Here is a 22,927-nt window from a genome sequence, read left to right as displayed (position 1 = left end):
AAAACTCAGAAACATTGATACGTAAAGACACATGCAGCCCCATGTTTATTGAAGCATTGTTCACAGTGGCCAGGACATGGAAACAACCAAAAAGCCCGTCAATAGATGACTGGATAAAGAAGATGTGGCACATATACACTATGGAATACTACTCAGCCATAAGAAATGATGACATCGGATCGTTTACAGCAAAATGGTGGGATCTTGATAACATTATACGAAGTGAAATAAGTAAATCAGAAAAAAACAGGAACTGCATTATTCCATACGTAGGTGGGACATAAAAGTGAAACTAAGAGACATTGATAAGAGTGTGGTGGTTACGGGGGGAGGGGGGAGAGGGAGAGGGAAAGGGGGAGGGGCACAAAGAAAACTAGATAGAAGTTGACAGAGGACAATCTGACTTTGGGTGATGGGTATGCAACATAATTGAACGACAAGATAACCTGGACTTGTTATCTTTGAATATATGTATCCTGATTTATTGATGTCGCCCCATTAAAAAAATAAAATTATTTTTTTAAAAAAACAAAAAAACTTTGAACAAGTCCCTATGCACACTGCACATATCTTATTTTAAAGTAAAAAAACAAAACGGGAACAAATACAATATTTAAAATAAAGAACAAGTAAATTTAAATCAACAAACTGACCTGTATTTCAATGGGAACTATGCTCCTCTCACTGACCACCAATGAAAGAGGTGCCCCTTCCAGAAGTGCAGCGGGGGCCAGATAAATGGCCTCAGGGGGCTGCATGTGGCCCACAGGCCATAGTTTGGGGACCCCTGCCTTAGAGACAAGTGGGGCTCAATCTTGCTGGGTCCTCTGGAGGACTGCAGAGAACCCCGTCAGTATCCTTCCGCCTCAGGGCAGGGGGGCTGGGATGTCCATAGTAGAGAGCAAAGGAGTGTAAGAGGACAGGGTTCCAACAGGCTTTTCTAAAAAATGCAGGGGTCTCTCCTGAGCCCCTGCACACCCTTATAATGACCATGACAAACAGCTCAGGTGAGGGTGGAAGGTTCTGGGCCAGAGTTCACTTGATGCCTAGGTTGATAATGGGTCCCCATACATGATTCAAGGGACACTCAAAGGGCCCTGTCTGTAAAATCTCTCTCACACCACCCTGGCAGGGACCTGAGATTACCCTCTAAAGAATTTTAAGCAGGGCTGGGATAAGCTCTAACTGGCTTTTGAGAGCCACCCCTCCAGCTGAGGACAGAAGCTCGGGCTTTGGAGAGCCACCCCTCCAGCTGAGGACAGAAGCTCGGGCTTTGGAGAGCCACCCCTCCAGCTGAGGACAGAAGCTCGGGCTTTTGAGAGCCACCCCTCCAGCTGAGGACAGAAGCTCGGGAAGCAGGGAGCTGAGGGGCCAGCTGCAGGGCAGAGGCAGTGGGGCGTACACGTACGCATATGCTGGGCGTGTTCACAACGATGACCTTTCGGGTCTCCAGGCAGGTGCAGGAATTTAAGGAACTGAGAATTGGGGGCTGGAAGATCTGGGCAAGGGACAGGCAAAGCCTCCCTGCAGGGCCTCCTTGGCCCAGGGTCATAAGCCAGATGGAGTGCCTCTGAGAGGGGCCCGGAAGGCAGGGACTAACCCACGCACACAGCACAAGGTGGCAGCTATTTCTGACGATGTGGAGGGACACTATGAAGCCGAGCCACCACCCTCCCCTTAGGACAGTGATTTCAGCAGGCTGATTTCATCAAGAGCCGTGGCTGCTGTGTGGCACCGGCCGAGGAGTGAGAGGTGTGAAGGGATCCTCAATCCACTTCTTTATCCTCCAGGAGCCTTTGTCTAAACCTGCTCACCTCCTCCTTGATCAGCAATCCAGATGGGCTCAGCTCCATCTGGCACTGCAGAGTGGCTCAGCAGGTGGAGCTGTGCAGCGCCGAGGCCCCGGATGTCTGCCCTGACCTTCCTCCTCTGGCCTCCTGAGCATCCTTGGACAACTTCCCAGGCCCTCTCACAACCCCTCCACTGGAGAAACAATGGTTTCTAAAGGAAGCCACTGGGGTGAGATGGGAGCCCTGGAATCCCAGGGGGCCATTCCCAGGCAGTTCTAAGAATAGCACTGAAGAAGAGCGGGGATACAGTTGGGCAACCTCCAACATGTTCTTCCTAAGAAAGACTCATGCTGTGAATGACTCAAAACCCTTCCTGAGTCTCACGCAAAGGATGGGAATAGGCAGGTTCACACACTGGGGCAAAAGCCACTGTCTTGCTGACAGGAAGCTCAGAGGTCATCCAACCAGTTTCTCGAACTAGGGCAAAAGGAGAACCTGAGAGGGTATGCAGCATGTCTGAGGGCCCAGGTGCGCCAGGACAGAAGTGGTGCCTCTGACCAGTTCCTTAGCGTCACGCGTGAACGGTGAAAAGGGAGAGCCATAAATCTGATACTTCAGCACAGGACAGGAGAAGAGAAGGCAAAGGTGTGCACATTTCACATATAACTCAGGACTTAAGAAGATTTCCCACCTCCAGGATGGGCCACGTAACATTCATTCTGGAAGTTAGGAGTACTCCAACAGGGTCATTTTATTTATTTTTATTTTTTATTATTAATATGTAGTTGTTTATTGCAATTTTATTCTTTTTTTGTTTGTTTTTTGGGTTTTTTTTTTAATAAATAAATTTTTATTTTTTTATTTTTTTTTTTGTATTTTTCTGAAGCTGGAAACGGGGAGAGACAGTCAGACAGACTCCCGCATGCGCCCGACCGGGATCCACCCGGCACGCCCACCAGGGGGCGACGCTCTGCCCCTCCCGCGCTTCGCTCTGCGGTGACCAGAGCCACTCACTCTAGCGCCTGGGGCAGAGGCCAAGGAGCCATCCCCAGCGCCCCGGCCATCTTTGCTCCAATGGAGCCTCGGCTGCAGGAGGGGAAGAGAGAGACAGAGAGGAAGGAGAGGGGGAGGGGTGGAGAGGCAGATGGGCACCTCTCCTGTGTGCCCTGGCCGGGAATCGAACCCGGGACCTCTGCACGCCAGGCCGACGCTCTACCACTGAGCCAACCGGCCAGGGCCAAATTTTTATTAATTTTAATGGGGTGACATCAATAAATCAGGGTACATATATTCAAAGAAAACATGACCAGGTTATCTTGTCATTCAATTATGTTGCATACCCATCACCCAAAGTTAGATTGTCCTCCATCACCTTCTATCTAGTTTTCTTTGTACCCCTCACCCGCAACAGGGTCATTTTAGATACACTAAACTAATACACAATCACCCACATTACACAATTAGGAAACTGAGGCCCAGATTGAGTATGACCCCTATACAACGGCACAGGATTGAGTTAGCGGCATGGTTTTCATCCAACCTTGCCTACGGGATCAGCTCCCTGGATCTTTTCCCAATTCTCTTCTCTCCAGGAAATAGTTCTTCCTTCCCTTCTCTGCCTGCACACCCTCTTTCCCCCAGGAGACTGTGTTTGTAAGAAAGGCAAACGCAGGTCTCAAGCTACAACTTCACCACAGGTAAACGCGCCACAGCGCTTTGCGCATGCGCCTATTAAGTTCGCCCCTAGGCCGCCAACCCAGTCTCTCCGCCTCAAACCATAACCAACATGGCCGCCCTGGCAACAGCCGCCCCCGCCGACACAAACGTGGCGACCCTGTGACGTCATAGGACAGCGCCGGCGGTCCCAGGGACTGCACGTGGGCTCGGATTTGGGGAATTTCCAGGCTAGGCCATGGATACACCAACAAGGAGCAGCCGGAGGCTGAAAGGCCTTCGGCCCGAGTCTCCCAAGAGCCCCACCGCAGTTTTGCGGGCGAGACGAGCCCTTGTGGAGTTTGAATCGAACCCAGAAAATACGAGGGAGCCCGGGTCTCCTCAGCGTGTACGGCAGCCCGGCCTCGAGTCCCCCAGAAGTCAGCCGGAGACATGCCCGGGATCACCCAGTCCACGACCGGGGACAGGACCGGGGTCACCCCGAAAGGAGCCGGAGCCGGACCCAGGGTCCCGCCAGGATCAGCAATATCCAGGCCCGCAGTCTCCCCGAAGACAGCCAGAGTCAAGCCCTGGGTCCCCCCGACGTCAGCCAAAGCCAAGTGAGGAGTCACCAAAGTTCTTCCACAGCCAAGAAAAACTGGACAAGGAGTTGGCCCAGAGTAAGGAGCTGGCCCGGGGGTCCCTCCGACATCAGCTGCAGCCGGACCCAGGATCACCAGAGCCTTACCCCGGCCAGCAGGCGCCAGGTCCGGAGCCCTCGGCCCCACAACAGGAGCTGACACCCCAGTCGCCTGGCTCGCCCCGGGGTCAGCACGAGCCGAGCAAGCCCCCTCCAGCCGGGGAGCCAGGGAGAGACGACCTCTGGCCAAAGAAGCGAAAGGGACCGTCAGTCCAGACCCCAATGCCCATGAAGTTGAAAAAGGAGGTGGAGGTTCCTGTCATCCCGAAGGGAAAGCCCAAATCGGGGCGGGTGTGGAAAGACCGCTCCAAGAAGAGGTGAAGTGGTGGGGGGGGCGGCGGGGGGGGGGGCTCTGGTGCAGCCTGGAGACAGCCCCTGGGTTGAGAGCTCACAAAAACAGGTAATTGTAATCCGAATGTGGTAAAAATGCCCTGGCAGCCCAGGGAAGATGAGAGCCTGGTTATTTCTGTGCTGCTTCACTCCTCAGGGTCCCTGTGGACCTCCTGTAGCACCTCATTGGTGTATTCATTCAACAGGCGTTTACCTTACCTTAGTCTGCCCTCTCTAGTGAGGGAGACAGAAGCAAGTAAACCAGCCATTACTTGATAAAATGCAGTGAGGTCTGTCTTCACCCACTGTGCTAGGTATTTGCCTTTATGATTAATGTTACCAACACTGGTTATATAGGACAGTGCTAAGCACTTTAGTAAACATCGGCCAGGGGATGAGCCCTTCAAACAGGGACCAGAATGCACCATGGCGTTTAATCTGCACATCAACCCTGCGAAGCAGCATATTCTCATTTTACGTGCAAGGACTACCTTCATGTTACGTATGAGGAAACTGAGGCTCTGCAGAGAAGTCAGGGGTGAAAGCAGAGAAACCGATAAGGAGGCTGCTGCACTAGAATTAAAACACCTTTAGAAGCTGCAGGCAGACCTAGTGGATAAGGACCAACAGGTCATCGAATTGAGGTTTTGGATCTTTGAGGAAGTAGTGTTGGTGGGTGGTGAGTGAGCCCAGAGACAGTGGAGGCAGCACCAGCTCCAGATGTCCCAGCAAAGAGGGAGGGAAGGAGGCAGTCACAGCTGTGGCAGCCCCACCTTCCCTGCTCATGCCAAATGTCACCTTCTGCACAGTGTGTTCTGTGGATGTGCTCTGTCCCTTCTCTGAAAGGTGGCGTTTATTAAGCACCTACTACATGCGGAGCACTGTGCGAAGTACTTCTCCAGCCATGTCTCAGTTAATCCTCCCACCACCCTTTGGGATGGGAACAGTTCTCATCCCCGTTTGACCGGTGATGGTGCTGAGACTCAGAGGCTGCCTTGCCCAGCACCGCACAGGTAGTAGTACGTGGTTGATTCAGACCTCAGAACCCAGGCCTGTCTTCCTCAATCTCCAGATAAAATCGATGCTCTGGAACTGTGCTGCCCTAATACCTTAGCCACTGCCACATGTGGCTATTTAAACTTAAATTGGTTAAAATTAAAGTTAAAAATTCATTTCCAGGCACATTTCAAGTGCTCAACAGCCCGTGTGACTATTGGCATCCTTACGGAACAGAACAAATGCAGAGCATTTCTACCCGTACAGAAAGTTCTCTGGGCGGTGCTGCTCTAGAAAGATGCGTCATTGTATCCTGGGGCTCTGTGTGTGGCCAGGTCCCCACTGCCTGGTCCTTTCAGATTTCTCAGACTCCAGTTTGGGGTAGGGAGGAAGCCTGTGCTTGCTGCAGGCGCATTCTTCTGTGCTTAGGAGACCAGGTCGTCAGCATCGGGCTCTTGAGGTGGGGTGGGGTGGGGAGCAGTGATGGGTGTCCTGGGGTCACAGGCAGGCCCAGTGGGGGGAGCAGGACAGAACCAGCCTGAAGAGGGGCAGGTGTGGGATCAAGGTACAGGTTGTGTGTACCAGACTTCCCCTGATAACCTCCAGTACTGACTCCATTTTCACATTTCCCTCCTGGGAAGAGAGAGCTCATGGCTGCCCCGGTAGGGAGTGAGCCCCATTTCCAGAGGCATTCGTGCCCTTGCCGACTGCACTTGGAGAAAGCAGAGGCCGTGTAGCCTGGACTCTGGTCAGAAACAGGGATTCGGGAACAGGATGAACTGGGCTCTCGGAGCCGTGGCTTGCTCTGTGTAAATGTAGAGAACAGGAGTCCCCACATCTGTCCCAGGTTTCTGCCGATCTGGAGGGTCGGCTGGGCGGTATGCAGGCGGGTGGGTAGAGAACAGGAGTCCCCACGTCTGTCCCAGGTTTCTGCCGATCTGGAGGGTCGGCTGGGCGGTATGCAGGCGGGTGGGTAGAGAACAGGAGTCCCCACGTCTGTCCCAGGTTTCTGCCGATCTGGAGGGTCGGCTGGGCGGCATGCAGGCGGGTGGGTAGAGAACAGGAGTCCCCACGTCTGTCCCAGGTTTCTGCCGATCTGGAGGGTCAGCTACGCGGCATGCAGGCGGGTGGGTAGAGAACAGGAGTCCCCACGTCTGTCCCAGGTTTCTGCCGATCTGGAGGGTCGGCTGCGCGGCATGCAGGCGGGTGGGGAGGTGATTCTGACTGGTTCGGGGAAAGGGCCCAGAGCTGAGAGGAGAAGGCATGGGTGTGCCCCAGGGACTCCATGAGCCCTCTCTCCCCCACCCAGGTTCTCCCAAATGGTTCAGGACAAGCCCCTGCGCACATCCTGGCAGCGGAAGATGAAGGAACGGGAGGAGAGGAAGCTGGCCAAGGACTTTGCCCGACACCTGGAGGAGGAGAAGGAGAGGCGCCGGCAGGTGGGGGGCCGGTCGGCCAGGCTGAGCCGGTGTCTGCCGCAGTAGGCCTGCAGGGAGGGCAGGCTCGCATGGGGACCCAGGGGGAGGCTGACTGGGCCTTTCTAGGGAGGGCGGCATGGAGCTGGGCAGAAGCAGAGGCGTAATCTGGGACCACAGGGTAGGGTAGGCCAATCAAATATCCAGGTTATCCTGGGGCTCTACACGAGGCTCTAGGATGGGGAGGGTGCCCAGGAAGAAGCCCCCAAGGTCCCACCAGTAACAGGAATACTCTGTGATGTGGGTGGGGCCTGGGGTCCCTGCTCTAATGGGAAAGGCTCATCCCCATATTGTCTTTGTCATTCCCCTGGGGGGAGGGGGACTATCACATCAGCACAGTGGATGCTCACGCTTCCCTCCAGCTTTCTCCCTGATGCTCATTCCAGGGCCAAAGACACCCCATTAGAGGCTCAGGCCCAAGCCCTTCAGTCTCCAGGGAGCCCCAGCAGGCCAGAAAGAGAGGTTGAGGCAGTGACCTTGGCCAGTGAGTGTCCCACCAGGACCAGCGCACTCACCTAGTGATTCTGGGGGCACAGGAGGAATCAAATACCTTGCCCTACGTAGCCTGTGGCCCCAGCCTGGCCACCTAGAGGAGGAAGTGACCAGTCATTTGGTCATCAGTCCCAGCTGTAGTAGCCCCCGCTCCGCCTGTGGCTGAGGGCCTGTAGGGGCAGCTGCCCATCAGTCCCAGCTGTAGTAGCCCCCGCTCCGCCTGTGGCTGAGGGCCTGTAGGGGTGGCTGCCCATCAGTCCCAGCTGTAGTAGCCCCCGCTCCGCCTGTGGCTGAGGGCCCGTAGGGGTGGCTCCCCATCAGTCCCCAGCTGTAGTAGCCCCCGCTCCGCCTGTGGCTGAGGGCCTGTAGGGGTAGCTGCCCATCAGTCCCAGCTGTAGTTGCCCTCTCTCTGCCTGTGGCTGAGGGCCCGTAGGGGCAGCTGCCCATCAGTCCCAGCTGTAGTTGCCCTCTCTCTGCCTGTGGCTGAGGGCCTGTAGGGGCAGCTGCCCATCAGTCCCAGCTGTAGTTGCCCTCTCTCTGCCTGTGGCTGAGGGCCCGTAGGGGTAGCTGCCCGTCAGTCCCAGCTGTAGTTGCCCTCTCTCTGCCTGTGGCTGAGGGCCCGTAGGGGTAGCTGCCCGTCAGTCCCAGCTGTAGTTGCCCTCTCTCTGCCTGTGGCTGAGGGCCCGTAGGGGTAGCTGCCCATCAGTCCCAGCTGTAGTTGCCCTCTCTCTGCCTGTGGCTGAGGGCCCGTAGGGGTAGCTGCCCATCAGTCCCAGCTGTAGTTGCCCTCTCTCTGCCTGTGGCTGAGGGCCCGTAGGGGTAGCTGCCCATCAGTCCCAGCTGTAGTTGCCCTCTCTCTGCCTGTGGCTGAGGGCCCGTAGGGGTAGCTGCCCATCAGTCCCAGCTGTAGTTGCCCTCTCTCTGCCTGTGGCTGAGGGCCCGTAGGGGCAGCTGCCCATCAGTCCCAGCTGTAGTTGCCCTCTCTCTGCCTGTGGCTGAGGGCCCGTAGGGGTAGCTGCCCATCAGTCCCAGCTGTAGTTGCCCTCTCTCTGCCTGTGGCTGAGGGCCCGTAGGGGTAGCTGCCCATCAGTCCCAGCTGTAGTAGCCCCCGCTCCGCCTGTGGCTGAGGGCCTGTAGGGGTAGCTGCCCATCAGTCCCCAGCTGTAGTAGCCCCTGCTCCGCCTGTGGCTGAGGGCCCGTAGGGGTAGCTGCCGTTTTGTGCTGCGGCCTTATCTCACTTCCTGTGCAGCGCTAGCTCCCTCTTGGGCAACCTCTTTCTCACTGTTCTCTAACGAGGTGCACCTGCCCAGCACCCAGCCCAGACCTTCCCCGAACTGGGAGCCCGAGTCTCACTTCTCATTTCTACCCGGGGGCCCAGGCCACCCCTAATCCCCTTATTACCAAAGCCAAGAGAGGCCCTGGCCATGCCGCAACCTCGAAGCCACATCCCACCCTGGACCCTCCAGGGACAACAGTCAGCAAAGCCAAAAAACTCACTGGGCTTCCCATTCCCAGAACAGTCTCCCTCTAGATTCATCTTCTAAGTGTTCCTAGTGGGCCGGGTAACATTCCAAGCCCACTACATGTATTCATTCATTTATTCCTCAAAACAAGCTTATATGAGCATTCTCATTTTAAAGAAGGGGGTGGGGTTTGGAGCACAAAGAGGTTAAACTTGGCCAAGGTCACCCATTTAGGAAGTAGCAGAGTTGGGATTCGAACCAGAGTCTCTTCTCTGCAGCCTCCACCCTTCCCAGCCCCCCACACCTGAACACATGGACTTCGGGCTGAGAAGGTGGGGATGAGGAACCAGCCCACCCCTTCTTCCTTGGCAGCAGATGAGGGGGACAGTATCAGGGGCCACTGTCTACATGTGCCTGAGTGTCCAAGTCAGGAGCCACCTGCGTCTAAGTTCCCCCAGCCCCTCTGAGCCTCTGTCCTCAGTGGCCTGTCCAGATGCTCACCTTCTCGGGTAGAGTCGGTACCTTCCGTATGTGGTGGGCCTCTGGTCCCCCACCCAGCACCGCAGGACCCGGCCCCCCTCCCCGGGAGCTTGGCCGGCCCTCGCTCCTCTGGAGCCTGGCTCAGCTCCCACGCCCCATCCCCTGTGCATTCCAGGAGAAGAAGCAGCGCCGAGCTGAGAACCTGAAACGCCGCCTGGAGAACGAGCGCAGGGCAGAGATAGTCCAAGTGGTGAGTGTGGGCCTGCCCCGGGGGCGGGTGTTCCTTCCAGATGCCTCACAGCCCTGCCTCCTGCCCCCGCTCTCCTGCTGCGATCCCAGGCCTCCTGGTCCCTGGGGCTCAAACGGGGCAGAGTCTGCAGCCACACTGATGCCCTCCCCATGCACCCCCCCAGATCCGAAACCCCGCCAAGCTCAAGCGGGCGAAGAAGAAGCAGCTGCGCTCCATCGAGAAGCGGGATACGCTGGCCCTGCTGCAGAAGCAGCCACCCCAGCGACTGGCGGCCCAGGTCTGAGCTCAGAGCAGCCCGGTGGCCTCCTGCCACCAGGGCCACGTCGGACACAGCACTTCTCCAGCCACTGGTCACACAGCTCCGCTGGACTCGGCACTCCACTCTGCCTCCAAAACAGGGTCCCCACTCCAGGGGGCGCTCTGAGCCTTTGAGGGCTCCTGGGCAGGTCTCTGAGACAGAGGCCCAGAGGGAGCCTGGGACCTGGCAGAGATGAGGGCCTGGGGCAGCAAAGGAGGTTCAGCTCCCTCCTGTCTGCTTCCCTTCTTCTCCAAGAGCCTTCACCCAAGGAGAGGAAACTCCGGTTCCTCAGGGAACTGATAACTGAGGGTGACTTCCTCAAATGTGTATGTTTGTCTCCAGGTCCGGGCCCAGCCCAGGCCGGGCCAGGAGGCGGCAGTCAGGAATCCAGCTCCCCCATGCCTTCCCAGAGGCTGCTTTGGGCACCTCTACCCCAGTGACCCCCACTGAATCCAGCTCCACCCACTTTCAGCACTGAAAGGTGAAAATGGGAGGTTGCAAGGAGCAGGGTCCCTTTGTAGCCCCCTGTTTCCTGTACCAGCCTGTGCAGAATCCCCAAATATCAGACTCCTCATGCCCATCCGATCTGCAACAAAAATATTTATTGAGGACCTGCCATGCAGGGGCACAGTTCTAGGTACCTGGCAGCACAGGCAGAAGTTCCTGCCCTCAGGCTTTCATTCCGACGGAGAAAACATAATAATAATAAAATACATTGTGTGTCAGATGGCAGACGTGCTGTGAGTAAAGCGGGGCGGGGGCGGGAGCCTGGGCGGGGTGGTGCGATGGGTTGTCTGCTCTGTCAGCCGTACACCTGTTCAGTTTGCTGGGCACTTGCTGTGGGCCAGGCCCTGCCTGATGCTAGCAGTGAACAGTAAGCTAGCCTGCCAGCCTTCAGAGACCCCAGCCCGGGAGTGGCACAAGGAGCACTGGCCCAAGGTCCCAAGAGAGCGTCTCACCCTGGCTCTTCCACTCATGTTTCAGCCACCAAACATTTACCGGCACCAGCTCTGCAATGTGGAGCCAAATGCAGGAGTCTGACCCCACGTCCACAGCGGGGAGAAGTAGACATGGTGCAGGGGGGGTGCTGTGATGCACACAAGCTACCCCTCGTATCAAGTGGGAGGGACAGCTGCCCCGCCCCTGTGGGACTGGGACGTGGGTGCTGCAGAGGTCTTGGGGTGGCCAGCATTGCCCACACTGCCGTGGGACATCGGCACCCCGATGTGTTGTGGAAGCTAAGAAATGTCGTGTGCTGTGATCTCGGCAGCTGCTGTGCAGTGGACATTGCAGACGAAATGGTCAGTAGAGATTGCCCACTGCACCGATCAGCCCGGGTCCCCCGCACATTTGACCACCCCTTGGCTTTTTCCACCTTGTAAACACTGAGCGATGCTGGGCCAGGGCGTAGGGGTGGGGCTCCCACACAGGCACTGTCTTACCTTGGGGATGTCATCAGGGTGTTCTTTCACTCACTAAAAAGTAATGCTTACTGGTCAGCATGCAGTTACTCAACCTCCCTGTGCCTCAATTTGCTCAGCTGTAGAAATTGGTGCTGGTAGAACCTACCCCTCACAAATGTGGGATAAAACATCTAGCTCAGTCAAGTATTGGCTAAATGGCAAAAGTGATGAGTTTAGACTGGAACAGTGCGCCCCAAACCCTTCTCGCTTTTCTACTCCAAAAATATATCACAGGTTTAATGTAAAAATACCCCCCAACATCCCCCCACCCACACACCCCCATCCCAGTCGTATGGTCAAGTTGGGCTCCAGGAAGATGCACCCTGCGTGCCTTGGGGAGCCCACTACCCTAGTTTGAAGCATCTTATGATCTTAAACGCCATATTTCCTGAAGTGCAGTCCATGGACCTGTGGCTCTGACGCTGCCTCCTGGGAGCTTGTTAGAAATGCAGGCTCTCGGCATCTGGCCCTGCACTCTTAACAGGATCCCTGAGTGAGCCATGCACATGTGCAAAGACTGCTTTAACTCTGTTTCTGTAAAGTCACTGAGTCACGCATGGCATTTTAAAATGCAGGCTCCTTCAGATTCCTACCCTTTGGACTAAAATCTCTGAGGCTGGAACCAGGATGTCTACCTTCTAATGATGGATGCTTTTGCTCTGAATCTCTGCCCTACCTTTGCCCACCGGGGAGAATGGCGATGCCGGCCTTGCCTCTAAGCAGAGGTGTGGCTCAGCCCGCGGTTCAGGGGGCCCCTCTCATCCTGGCAGCCGGCCTGGCCCTTCGCAGACGGCGCAGCGCGGCCGCCACGTAGCCAGCCGAGCAGGCGCGCGGGCGGAAGCTGGCTGGAGGCGACCGGGGCGGCGGTGGAGGAGGCGCGGCGGCGGTTGCTGCCCACGCCCAGGTCGCTGTCATCCACCAGCACGCTCTCCAACACGCTGCGCAGTGAGCGCCGCAGCTTACGCAGCAAGTCGGGGCAAGTGAACACGTAGAGCAGCGGGTTGATCACACTGTTGATGAAGGCTAAGCTGGTGACGAAGGGCAGCCCTCGCCACACCAGCGGCCGCAGCTCCGGGTGGCTGTGCGCGCGAGCCTCCAGCAGGCTGAAGACGTGGTAGGGCCCCCAGCAGAGCGCGAAGGCCGCCACCACGGCAGCCACCAGGCGCACGAAGCGGCCCGGCCGCGGGCGGCCGCGGTGGCGCAGCTGCGCGCTCACGGCCGCGTGGCTGGAGGCGATGATGACCAGCGGCACCAGGAAGGCCAGTAGGAACTTGCTGACAGCCAGGGCCACCTGGCGCGAGTTGCACGTGGCGTCGTGGTCGGGCCCGGGGTTCAGGAGCAGCATGTTGTAGTAGCACATGATGCGCCCGTCCTGCCGCTTGATGGTGTCCCGAAACACGAAGTATGGCACGGTGTTGAGCGCAGCCAGGGCCCAGAGCACCAGGCAGACCTTGTGGGCCGCTCCCACCGTGCGGTGGTTCTGCGCCCACACGGGCCGCACGACCTGCAGGCAGCGGTCCAGGCTGATGGCGCTGAGCAGGAAGCCGCTGGCGAACATGTTGAGGAAGAAGATGGAGGAGTGCAGCTTGCAGAAGGTGGTACCCAGCTCCCATGAGTGGCCCACCGCCAGGAAGTAGGTGAAGAAGGGCAGACTGGTGGTGGCCAGCAGGTCGGACAGCGCCAGGTGCAGCACCCAGGTGGTGATCACCGTCTGGCGCATGCGGCAGCCCACCAGGAAGAGGATGAGACCGTTCTCCACCAGGCCCAGGAGTGAAGCCAGCGCATGCAGCACCACCGACGCGTGGTCTATGTACCGGATGCTGGAGTTGCTGTGGCTTTGGAGGCGGCTCATCTGCTCCAGGATGGGGCAGAGTGGCTGCTTCGTGACGTTGGCCAACATGGCAGGCACTGCGATGGAGAGAAGGAGACACTGAGGTGGGCAGTGCAGGGCCAACGGGGGACACTGGCCAGGGGATGGGAGTCTGACTCATGAATGTTATTGATGAGGCCCCTGGGGATCAGCAAAGCCGAGTAAAGGCAGTAAAGTGGGGGAATTACATCCCAGCCCCCCTACCTACTGACTGCAACACAGGCAAGCCCTTTATCCTTCCTGAGTCAGTTTCCTCTTCTACAACGTGGATGTCAATCATAACATTACCTAACTCAGAGGGCTATTGGAGAATTAAATGAGTTAATGTATATATAAGCATTTATAACCTGGCACTACTATATCGATGTCATTGTGATGATTATTAGGCAGATGGCCTAAGATCACATGGAACAAGGCCAGGCCATGAAGGACTCCTGTTCCCAGCCCCCAGAGAGCAGAAGCATGATTGAGGCCTCACCTGGCTTCTCATCTCTCCCTTCCTGCCTCTCTGTCTCTCTGTCTCTCTCTCTCTGTCTCTCTCTCTCTCTCTAGTCTCAAAAATAAAATAAAAAGGGGCAGGAAGGCTCAGCTGGCCTGAGGGGGTGGAAGGAGTCTGTGCCTTTAAGAGTTGCCACCCCTCCCCTGCCCACAGCACCCCCAGACTTTGCCTCTCTGCGGAGTCTCTTTGGGGCCCTTTGCACCCACAGTCGTGGCTAATTGGGTGTGTTGACTGTAAACAATGGAGCCAGCCCCTCCTCTGATAGTTGAAGAGGAACTGAGATAAGAGTGAGGCAAGCTGGGCAGGAGGAACTAGGAGATTGGGCTACTGGAGGCCCAATACAAGAACTCTTCCCTGCCTGGAAGGAAGCCACAGCTGCTCTGCCGGCCCCAGGAGACCCAGCCTTTCATTCATTTATTCACTTACTCACACACTCATTCAATGGGTATTAATTGAGCAACTACTCAGGGAAGTGCTGAGAAAGCCAGCCCCTGGCAGACGCGCAGATGCCCCAGATGTATACGCCACGCCCACAGCCTCACCAAGAACTCAAGAGCCCAAGACCATCTGATGTGAAGCTGGTTGAGATCAATGAGGGCTGAGGAGGTAGGGGACAGTAGCAGGCGTGGGGGCCTCAGATTGTCCCGGGCCCCCGGGGCACACCGGGACTGCGGTAGGTTTCCTGCATGAGTGCTCTCCTGCTCACGGCTCTACGGGAAAGGCGCCAGGACTCCTCTCCGCCCCATGTTGCAGATGAGACAACTGAGACTCAAGTGTTTGACCACAGACAGGTAGAGGAGTAACAATGTAGCACTCAGCCCATTGTCTTCCTTCTCCCTCTGCCCTAAGTAAGAGATGATAGAGGAGGATGAGAAGGAAAGAGAGTGGAGGGTGGTCTTCAGTATTTGTCTTTCCAGAGGAAACACTGTTGGCCAGGATGAGAAAATCCACCCCCTTCTCCAGGGACCACGTACCTTTGTAGGGCAGGGTTCTAGGATAACAAGCTAGCATTTTCCTGGAGATGAGCCCCTTGGAGCTAGAGAGCTGCAGTTAGGTGGGTGGGGAGCTACTGGGCCCATACTCCCTGAGAATGTTTATACTCCCTTAACTTTAGAGTCTGTAGAGCAATCATGCTCACAATGGCCCGGTGAGACCCCATTTTTCAAAAGAGGAAACTGAGGTCTGCAGAAGCAGCTTGCCCAACATTCCTCAGCAGAAGCGGTGGAGCTGGGACTCCACTCCCAGCAGACAGATGGATGCCATCCCCTCTGTGACAGAAACATCCCCTGCAGTCCAACAGCTGCTTGTTTAAGCTCCACAGGGATGCTCCGAGAGCACAGTCTTGCGGCGCTCTGGGGGGACCCACCCGGACTGGTCCTCAGGCTGCAGGGTCAGCCCCTAGCCCACCAGGGTTCTGAGGAAGCCCAGGAGCTAGGATCCTGCTTTGGTGGGGGTGGAGGGACAGACAACACAAGCTTTTGAAGTCAGCAGCCTGGGTCTGAATCCTGGCTCCTCGACTTCCTCTCTGGGAACTTGGGTCAGTTACTTGAAGACTGCAGTGTAATTCTAGTTAATGCCGAAGAAAGTGGGGCCCCCTCCTCTGAGCAGCAAGTCCCCTCCATTCTTTGATAAACCCCACCCTCTGCCATCCTAGCTGTTAACAGCCCTCTCCCCAGGTAAAACTATGCCTTCTCCTGTGGGTCCAGAGAGGGTGTTAATGCTGCCAGTCCCTGGGCCACGGCCTCCTTACCTGGGCACAGGGGGAGCGAGCACGGGATCCCAGCCCTGGAGGCAGCCGGTTTCTGGTAGCAGCTGGACAAGAGCACTGGGTAGGAGGAGGCCACAGCGAGGCTGAGGGAGGAAATAGCTCCGTCCCAGAGTGCGTGCATGTGTGTGTGTTGTGGGGTGGGGTGGGGTGGGGGGAAGGCGGGGACAGCCTGAGAGTGACTTGTCACACTGGTGTTCGAGTAACATTAATCTCCATTGATGGAGAAGGGACAGGATGCTGGCAGCCTCTGCTCACCGCGGTCCCTTCACAAAGGAGACTTTACAGAAGCCAGTGCAAGTACACGATAGGCGTGTGTCCGGAAGTGTGAATCCAGGTGTGCAGAGGGCGGTGCTTTTGAGAGTGACCAGCATGTCAAAGAAGTGCATGAGGAAAGAACACCTTGTCCATCTGTCCACTGTCCCCAGCTGCCCTCTCCTAGATCTTGTCATCCAGGGGGAGGAACCCCTCGGCCCCTCAGAAGCAGCCAGGCAGTGTGAGTGCCTGTTCTTGAGGGACCCCAAGAGCCCCATGGCCAGGGAGGCAGAGCTGGGCAGTGGCCAGAGCTTAGAGGCTAGCTGCCCACCCTGTCCCAGCAGCCCCGGCCCGGAGGGAAGCCACGCCCCTTGCTGCCCACCCTGTCCCTGCAGCCCTGGCCCGGAGGTAAGCCACTCCCCTGGCTGCCCACCCTGTCCCTGCAGCCCTGGCCCGGAGGTAAGCCACTCCCCTGGCTGCCCACCCTGTCCCCTGCAGCCCTGGCCCGGGGGTAAGTCACTCCCCTGGCTGCCCACCCTGTCCCTGCAGCCCTGGCCCGGAGGTAAGCCACTCTCCTGGCTGCCCACCCTGTCCCTGCAGCCCTGGCCCGGAGGTAAGCCACGCCCCTGGCTGCCCACCCTGTCCCCCGCAGCCCTGGCCCGGAGGTAAGCCACGCCCCTGGCTGCCCACCCTGTCCCCCGCAGCCCTGGCCCGGAGGTAAGCCACTCCCCTTGCCGGGCCCCCCTTTGCCATCCGTGAACAGGGCAACAGTGGACACCTCACAGGCCGTGCTAAGAGGTGCCCTCGTTCACCAAGCGCCTGGCACACAGGAGGTATAGGCGTAGGGCAAGGGCATTGTAGCTTTTATTTGACATGTGCTCGAAGCCCTAGGATAAGATGACCGAACTATGTAAGTCTGCATTTAATTGTTTCCTTGCTGTTGACTCCCCTTTGCTGACGAAGCTTCTGGGGGTCAAGGACCATTCCTTCCATGTCCCGGCACCTTGGAGATAACTCAATAAAACATGTTAAGGACTCAGCACCCCTCGATCAGGGCTAAGGGCACCCCCGTGGGATCGACCTGCAAGAATCGTCCATTTAGGCACAGGCTTACTACAGGAACTGGGGCTTCAAACAGGCGGAGAAACCACCATCGGAGTGAAGAATGAATGAAATGTTATGACCGGGTGACTGGGGTATTTCTCACAGATCAGTTAGAGCCTTGATTATCCGAATCATCAGCATTAGGGAAATATCTCTTTTCCTCTAGATTGGGAAGGGGCTCCATCTTCCTAAAACCAGTGTCTGCAGCCCTCCCTAGGGACTGGGAAGTACCTTCTTCCCCACTGTTGGGCAGATAAAATATATTATGCTCACTTTGTAAAAGATAACGCTGCCCAGGTGGAGGCCGTTGCCCAGGTGATATTAATGTGTGTTTGAGGGCAGGCAGGATCATTGTAGCCTGGGGCTTGGTTTTGGGATTAAGCCTTTCCCACCCTTTTTGATGTGGGGTGGTACAATCCAATCATGCCTCAGAGAAGTGACTTTGTATTAGAGACTTCCCTATTTTGTATATTGGATTAAGGGTTTGGATTTCTACACTATAAAATGGGGACGGAACGAGAGTTTGCACTCTTGGTTCCTGAGGTTAGCATGAGAGAGCAGAGAGAGTAGAGCCAGCAGCAGAAGGAGGCCATGTGGAGGAGGCCAGGAAAAGCAGCCAAGATGGCGGAGTGCTGAGTGAGATGCCAGTTTGTGTAGTTTGTATCTGGAGAAGGAAGGAGATGGGGAACTGAGGAGAATAAAGCTGGTGAGCTAGAAACCTTTGATTCTAGGAAACTCAGATAAGTCAGTAGCTTTGTGAGCACTGAATGTGAGTGGGTTTCGGAGCCCAGTGTGTATTTTTTACTTGCCCGCCGGGTGCAAGCTAGGATTAAAGACTATGGCCCACCAGTTTTTGGCTCCGTTGTTTCTTTGCCGACTGTCCGGATCCAATGCGAACCTGCAAGGGCTGGGCGGCTGTGATGGTGGCCCTGGCCCTGCCTCCTGGCTTTATACCCACCCACCCCCACCCCAGCCTGCTGCCCCACCGACATCGACATCCTCTAAGCCCGCACTGTAGTGTAGCGCAGCAGGGAAGCCCAGTGTTTCTATCGGCACTGCCATGCCCTAGTTACGTGACCTTGGGCAAGTACCTTCACAGCAGTTGAAATATAAATGTTTAAAAGGTACTCTTTCTGCACAGCCCCTACCCCAAAGTGCAGGAGTTGGTGGTGCACAGACCGTTCTTTGGACCAAGAAAGAATCTCTCCTCTTCCTTCCCGTAGACCTGTCTTAGCACTAGGGCATCGGGCTTGGAGAGGGTGGTGCCCACGCAGCCACCAGGACGCTTGTGCCGCGACCATCCCGCACAGCCCCTCGCAGCCGCCCTGCCAAGGTGCGCCCCTCCCCCCAGCTCTTCCAGGCGACCCCTTTCAGAGGCTGAAGCCCTCGTGCCCCTGCCCTGTGTCCAATTCTCGTTTCTATCCTGTAATCACTGTGGGGACTCGTCTCCCAACCTTCCCCGGGGACAACGTAGGAAAAGCGACTGAAACAAACTGAAAAAAAAAAAAAAAAGACTCTAGATGTGCAGGGCCTTAAGTCATTTCTAAAGAAGGAGACAGTGATGTTATTGTCTAGAGAGAGTTTGTTTATTCAAGCTGGAGACCGTGGAACAAGGAAGCGCTTGGGATAGAAGAAGCCACAGGAGAGGCTTAGGCGAGGCTGTTGTCAGCCCACTGGAGAGTCAGAGAAAAGGAGCCCTTGGGGACCGGTGTGTGTGTGGGGGGGGAGGGGTAAGCAGCCCGGGTCAGGCCGCTGCCCACTGCTCCCCTAGTTGCAAGCCCATGGGGTCCCTTAGAGCTCCGCCTGTGCACACCTGAGAGGGAAGAGTGGGGCTGGGGGGGGCACAGGCGTGCCCCTGGGAGGCAGAGCTGCCAGCGATGTCTGCGGGGCCCCTCGGCTGCATTCCCACAGTGCCCCCAAGGCACACACTCCCACAGCCCCCTCCCACCCACCGCCACACAGGACGGCTGCCAGGGACCTGCAGGGTGTGCCTCCTCCCCAGGTTTCAGAACCCAGAGCCAGCACCAGAAACTCCAAGAGGAAGAGTCTGGTGAGGAGCTAGGGGCAGTGGAGTCCCCCAGCCGGGCTCACTGGCTGGAAGCAGAGGACAGGAGCCTCCAGCGACCAGGGGACACAGGCCCAGGCTGAGTCTGAGAGGAGAAACCCAAGCAGGAACACTTTGTGAGGTCTCCGCAGTGTCAGGCTGGTGCTGCAGGCAGGACACCAAGACGGTCCGATGGACCCTCGCGGAGTTGGAAGTCCAGAGGAAGGTGACGGGGGCTTTGGCAAAGACCTAACATGGGGTAGACCAGCAGTGCTCAACTCGAGTGTGCACAGACCCTCCCAGAGGGCTGTGAAACCCAGAGGGCTGGGCCTCACCCCCAGTGTGCCCGGAGACCCGGCAGGTCTGGGGTGCAGCCTGGGCATTTGCACTAGTGTCAAGTTTGGGAGAGGGGATGGTGAAGCTTCTAGATCCGCTGGGGTGGAGAACCCTGTGTCCTGGGGCCTGGCGTGCCTGGATGGAGCAGGGGGCAGCAGCCAGGCCGTGGTAGAGAGCAGGGGCTCGAGGGAAGGGCCCGGACAGCGCCTCCTGCCCTCCCCGCAGTGAGGACGGAGGGGACCATGAGTGAAGGGCTGAGCTCAGCATCTGGCGCAGTGAGGACACAAGGGCCAGCTGCCGCTGGTGTTATTTCCTGTGGTTGTTGTCCGCCACGGTGTTGCTGTGGGACCTCAGTGGGGCTGCAGCTTGCCAGACAGAGTCTGGGGGAGCAAAGGGAAGGGAGATATGCCTGTTCGCTGCCAGTGCAGCCAGGTCCTACCTGGAGGGGCTGTAGATTCAGGGAGAGGAAGGAGTGTAGGAAAATTGGTGACCTGTCCTGAAGGGCGGGGGAGAAGGCTGTCCACAGAGCCACTGCAGCCTGGCTTGTCTGAGCACGGGGATGAATGCTGGGAGGGAGGGGGAGAGGCAGCTTCAGCCCCAGCCTCCCCAGCCCTCCCCAGTGACCCCCAGGATCTAGAAAAAGACACAGCTACCCTCAGTGCACAGGCCCTAGTCCCTGAAGTACAGCCCTCTCCATAGCTTGGAACTTGATGTCAGCCAGAAAGAGCTGAAGTCGGGTCCACCTCCGAATCAACCTTCCCCATAGCAGTGGGGAGACCAGCCCGAGCCCCCAGCCCTCTGCTGCCTGCGGGGCTGTCCAGACTCCCAGAACCCCTGGGGCCCAGCACACCGCCCGCCCGGCCCTGCGCACTCCCCCGCGCCCCAGGAGCCGCACGACAGGCCACGGGGGGAGGCCCAGGTCGAGCTCCCTCGTGCCCACCACCACCTGCTGGAGGAGGCCTGACCCCTCCCATGGCCAGAAAGGCCCTCGGTGACCTGGCCCCGCCCATGCCATCTTCATTTCTGCCAACTCCCCAGTCACCTCCTAGCCTCAGGCAGTGTTTCTCGCCGACGCCCCACACCCTGCACCTGCCAGGCTGTTTCTGTTTGCTCCCTACTACAGAATACAATGTCTTCTGTGGGCCTATGGGTGGACTCCTATTCATCCTTCAAAACCCTGGCCAGAGGTTGCCTCCCCTGGGAAGCCGGCCCAGATCCTCTTCAGTAGACCCAATCTACCTCCCACTCCGTCCTTCCACATCTCTGCCTCGCTTAGTGTCCCGCCACCTTTCACCTTCGTAGTAGCTTTTTCACACAACTGCTCCCCGCCCTCATGATCAGCAACTTGAGGACAGAGACTAGTCCTCTATTTTTTTTTTTTTTTGTATTTTTTGTATTTTTCTGAAGCTGGAAACGGGGAGAGATAGTCAGACAGACTACTGCATGCACCCGACCGTGATCCACTCAGCACGCCCACCAGGGGCAACGCTCTGCCCACCAGGGGGCGATGCTCTGCCCCTCCGGGGCGTCGCTCTGTCGTGACCAGAGCCACTCTAGCTCCTGGGGCAGAGGCCAAGGAGCCATCCCCAGCGCCCGGGCCATCTTTGCTCCAATGGAGCCTCGGCTGCGGGAGAGGAAGAGAGAGACAGAGAGGAAGGAGGGGGCGGAGAAGCAAATGGGCGCTTCTCCTGTGTGCCCTGGCCGGGAATCGAACCCGGGTCCCCCGCACGCCAGGCCGACGCTCTACCGCTAAGCCAACCGGCCAGGGCTAGTCCTCTATTTTATCTCCTATCTGTTGTTGGATTTAGGGCTCATCCAGTTAATCCAGGATGATCTCATCTTGAGATCCCAAATTACATTTGTAAAGGCCCTTTTTCCAAATAAGGTCACAGTTCCAGTTTCCAGGGATTAGGATGTAGACATAACTTTACTTTATTTTTTTGCAGGAGTTACCACCCTACCCATTACAAATAGTAATGGCTAACATTTAAGGGGCCAGGCTGGGCACCTCTCATGTATTAGCTGATTTAACCCCCACACCACCCTGGTCTTTCAGGAAGGAAGAGGAGAGATTCTTTCTTGGTCCAAAGAGCAGTCTGTGCACCAACTCCTGCACTTTGGGGTAGGGGCTGTGCAGAAAGAGTACCTTTAAAACATTTACATTTCAACTGCTGTGAAGGTACTTGCCCAAGGCCACGTAACTAGGGCCTTGTCTGCCCAGCCTAGAAACACCCTTCCTCCCCCGTGCTCTCCCTCGGGCCCTGGTTGTTATGAGCAGAAGAGACAGGACGGAGAATCAACACTTACTGAGCACTTAAATCTCATGGCACACCGCTTAGGGTGATCTTATTCTTAACCCCATTTTACAGATTAAGAAATGAATCATTGCCGTGTCCTCATGCTTTCTACCTGCAGACTCTATTTATTCTCCGTGCTTTACGTGGTTTTTTTGGTTTAATCCTCATACAACTCCACAAGTTAGGTGTTGTGATGAGTCCCATTACACAGATGAGGAAATCGAGTGACCAACGAGGTAAGTGATTTTTCCGAAGTGTCTGGTGGGCAAGTGGAGGGGCTGGGCCCTTCCCAGGCTGATGAGCCCTGGCCCATGCGTCTTTGGACAAAGGTGGAATTATAACCCCGGGCTCAGGGCACCCCCTCTCCAGGGCGGTTTGGCGCCACTTTTTCCGCAAAGCTCCTTCTGCCCTTGGCCACGAGGAAGCTCCCTTGCTGTTTCTCTGACTTTCCAGGACCTTGGGGGACCCGCTGTCCTCGTGTGCGTAGGAAACCTTTTCTGTGTGTCATCTAATTCCATCCCCGCTAGGATCATTCTCTTCTCTGTTCTACAGAGTGGGGAGCTCCCTCACTGGTGAGCAGTGATCACAGAACGGAATCGGGTCCCTCGACGCCTCTGGCCTCTGCTCCTTCTGCCACCTAAGGCTCCCCCACCCCTGTCAGCAAGAGCTCTCGGTTACACAAGAAAGCCAATAAATACAGAAGGAATGATAGAGTTGCTGAGGAACAGGGTGACTACACGTCCCCAGAGCATCTCCCCATCAATCAGCTGTTTACTATTTACCAAGAGAAACACAGAACCTTTAAAGTGGAGAAACCTGGCAGACCCCTTCGTACTCAAGGGATCAAATTTACATCAGCAGCCTGACCTGTGGTGGCACAGTGGATAAAGTGTTAACCTGGAACGCTGTGGTCACTGGTTCAAAACCCTGGGCTTGCCTGGTCAAGGCGCATAAGAGACGCTATGAGTTAATGCTTCCCGCTCTGTTCCCTCTCACCTTTCTCTCTTTCTCAAATCAATAAATAAAATCTTTTTTAAAAAAGTTTTGTAAATTTACATCAGCAGCAGTAGGACAAACTCTTACAATCTCTTCTTGTAGAATTACTGTGAAGAACACAGTGTCCCTTCCAGGATCGTCCTGCCTGTCAAGGGCCAAACTGTGACCCCTTTCCGTCCCCATTCATATATTGAAGCCCTAATCCCCAGGACTTTAAAATGTGACTCTACTTGGAGACAGGACATTTAAGAGGTGATTAAGTTAAAATACGGGCTCTAATCTAATCAGATGGGTGTCCTCGTAAGAAGAGGACATCTGGACACACAAAGAGACTTGGACTTCCGGCTTCCAGAACGGTGGGAAAATAAATT

General features: G+C 56.5%; 2 protein-coding genes across 2 annotated transcripts; one reads left to right on the top strand and one right to left on the bottom strand.

The window, feature by feature from the left end:
- Nucleotides 1-3,628: 3,628 nt before the first annotated feature.
- On the top strand, nucleotides 3,629-11,221 carry CCDC86 (coiled-coil domain containing 86). Its single transcript, XM_066361162.1, has 4 exons — nucleotides 3,629-4,460; nucleotides 6,779-6,908; nucleotides 9,555-9,629; nucleotides 9,793-11,221. Exons 1-4 carry the CDS (start codon nucleotides 3,703-3,705, stop codon nucleotides 9,910-9,912), a joined length of 1,083 nt encoding a protein of 360 aa, XP_066217259.1. The 5' UTR covers nucleotides 3,629-3,702; the 3' UTR covers nucleotides 9,913-11,221.
- Nucleotides 11,222-11,349: 128 nt separating this feature from the next.
- On the bottom strand, nucleotides 11,350-15,604 carry PTGDR2 (prostaglandin D2 receptor 2). The gene is made up of 2 exons (XM_066361151.1): nucleotides 15,510-15,604; nucleotides 11,350-13,298 (listed from the first exon to the last, which is right to left on the bottom strand). The coding sequence occupies exon 2, from the start codon at nucleotides 13,288-13,290 to the stop codon at nucleotides 12,106-12,108; it is 1,185 nt and encodes a 394-aa protein (XP_066217248.1). The 5' UTR covers nucleotides 13,291-13,298; nucleotides 15,510-15,604; the 3' UTR covers nucleotides 11,350-12,105.
- Nucleotides 15,605-22,927: the final 7,323 nt, after the last annotated feature.

Source organism: Saccopteryx leptura, chromosome 1 (assembly GCF_036850995.1).
Source record: "Saccopteryx leptura isolate mSacLep1 chromosome 1, mSacLep1_pri_phased_curated, whole genome shotgun sequence".
Lineage (NCBI taxonomy): Eukaryota > Metazoa > Chordata > Mammalia > Chiroptera > Emballonuridae > Saccopteryx > Saccopteryx leptura.
This window is presented reverse-complemented; position numbering and strand designations above follow the sequence as displayed.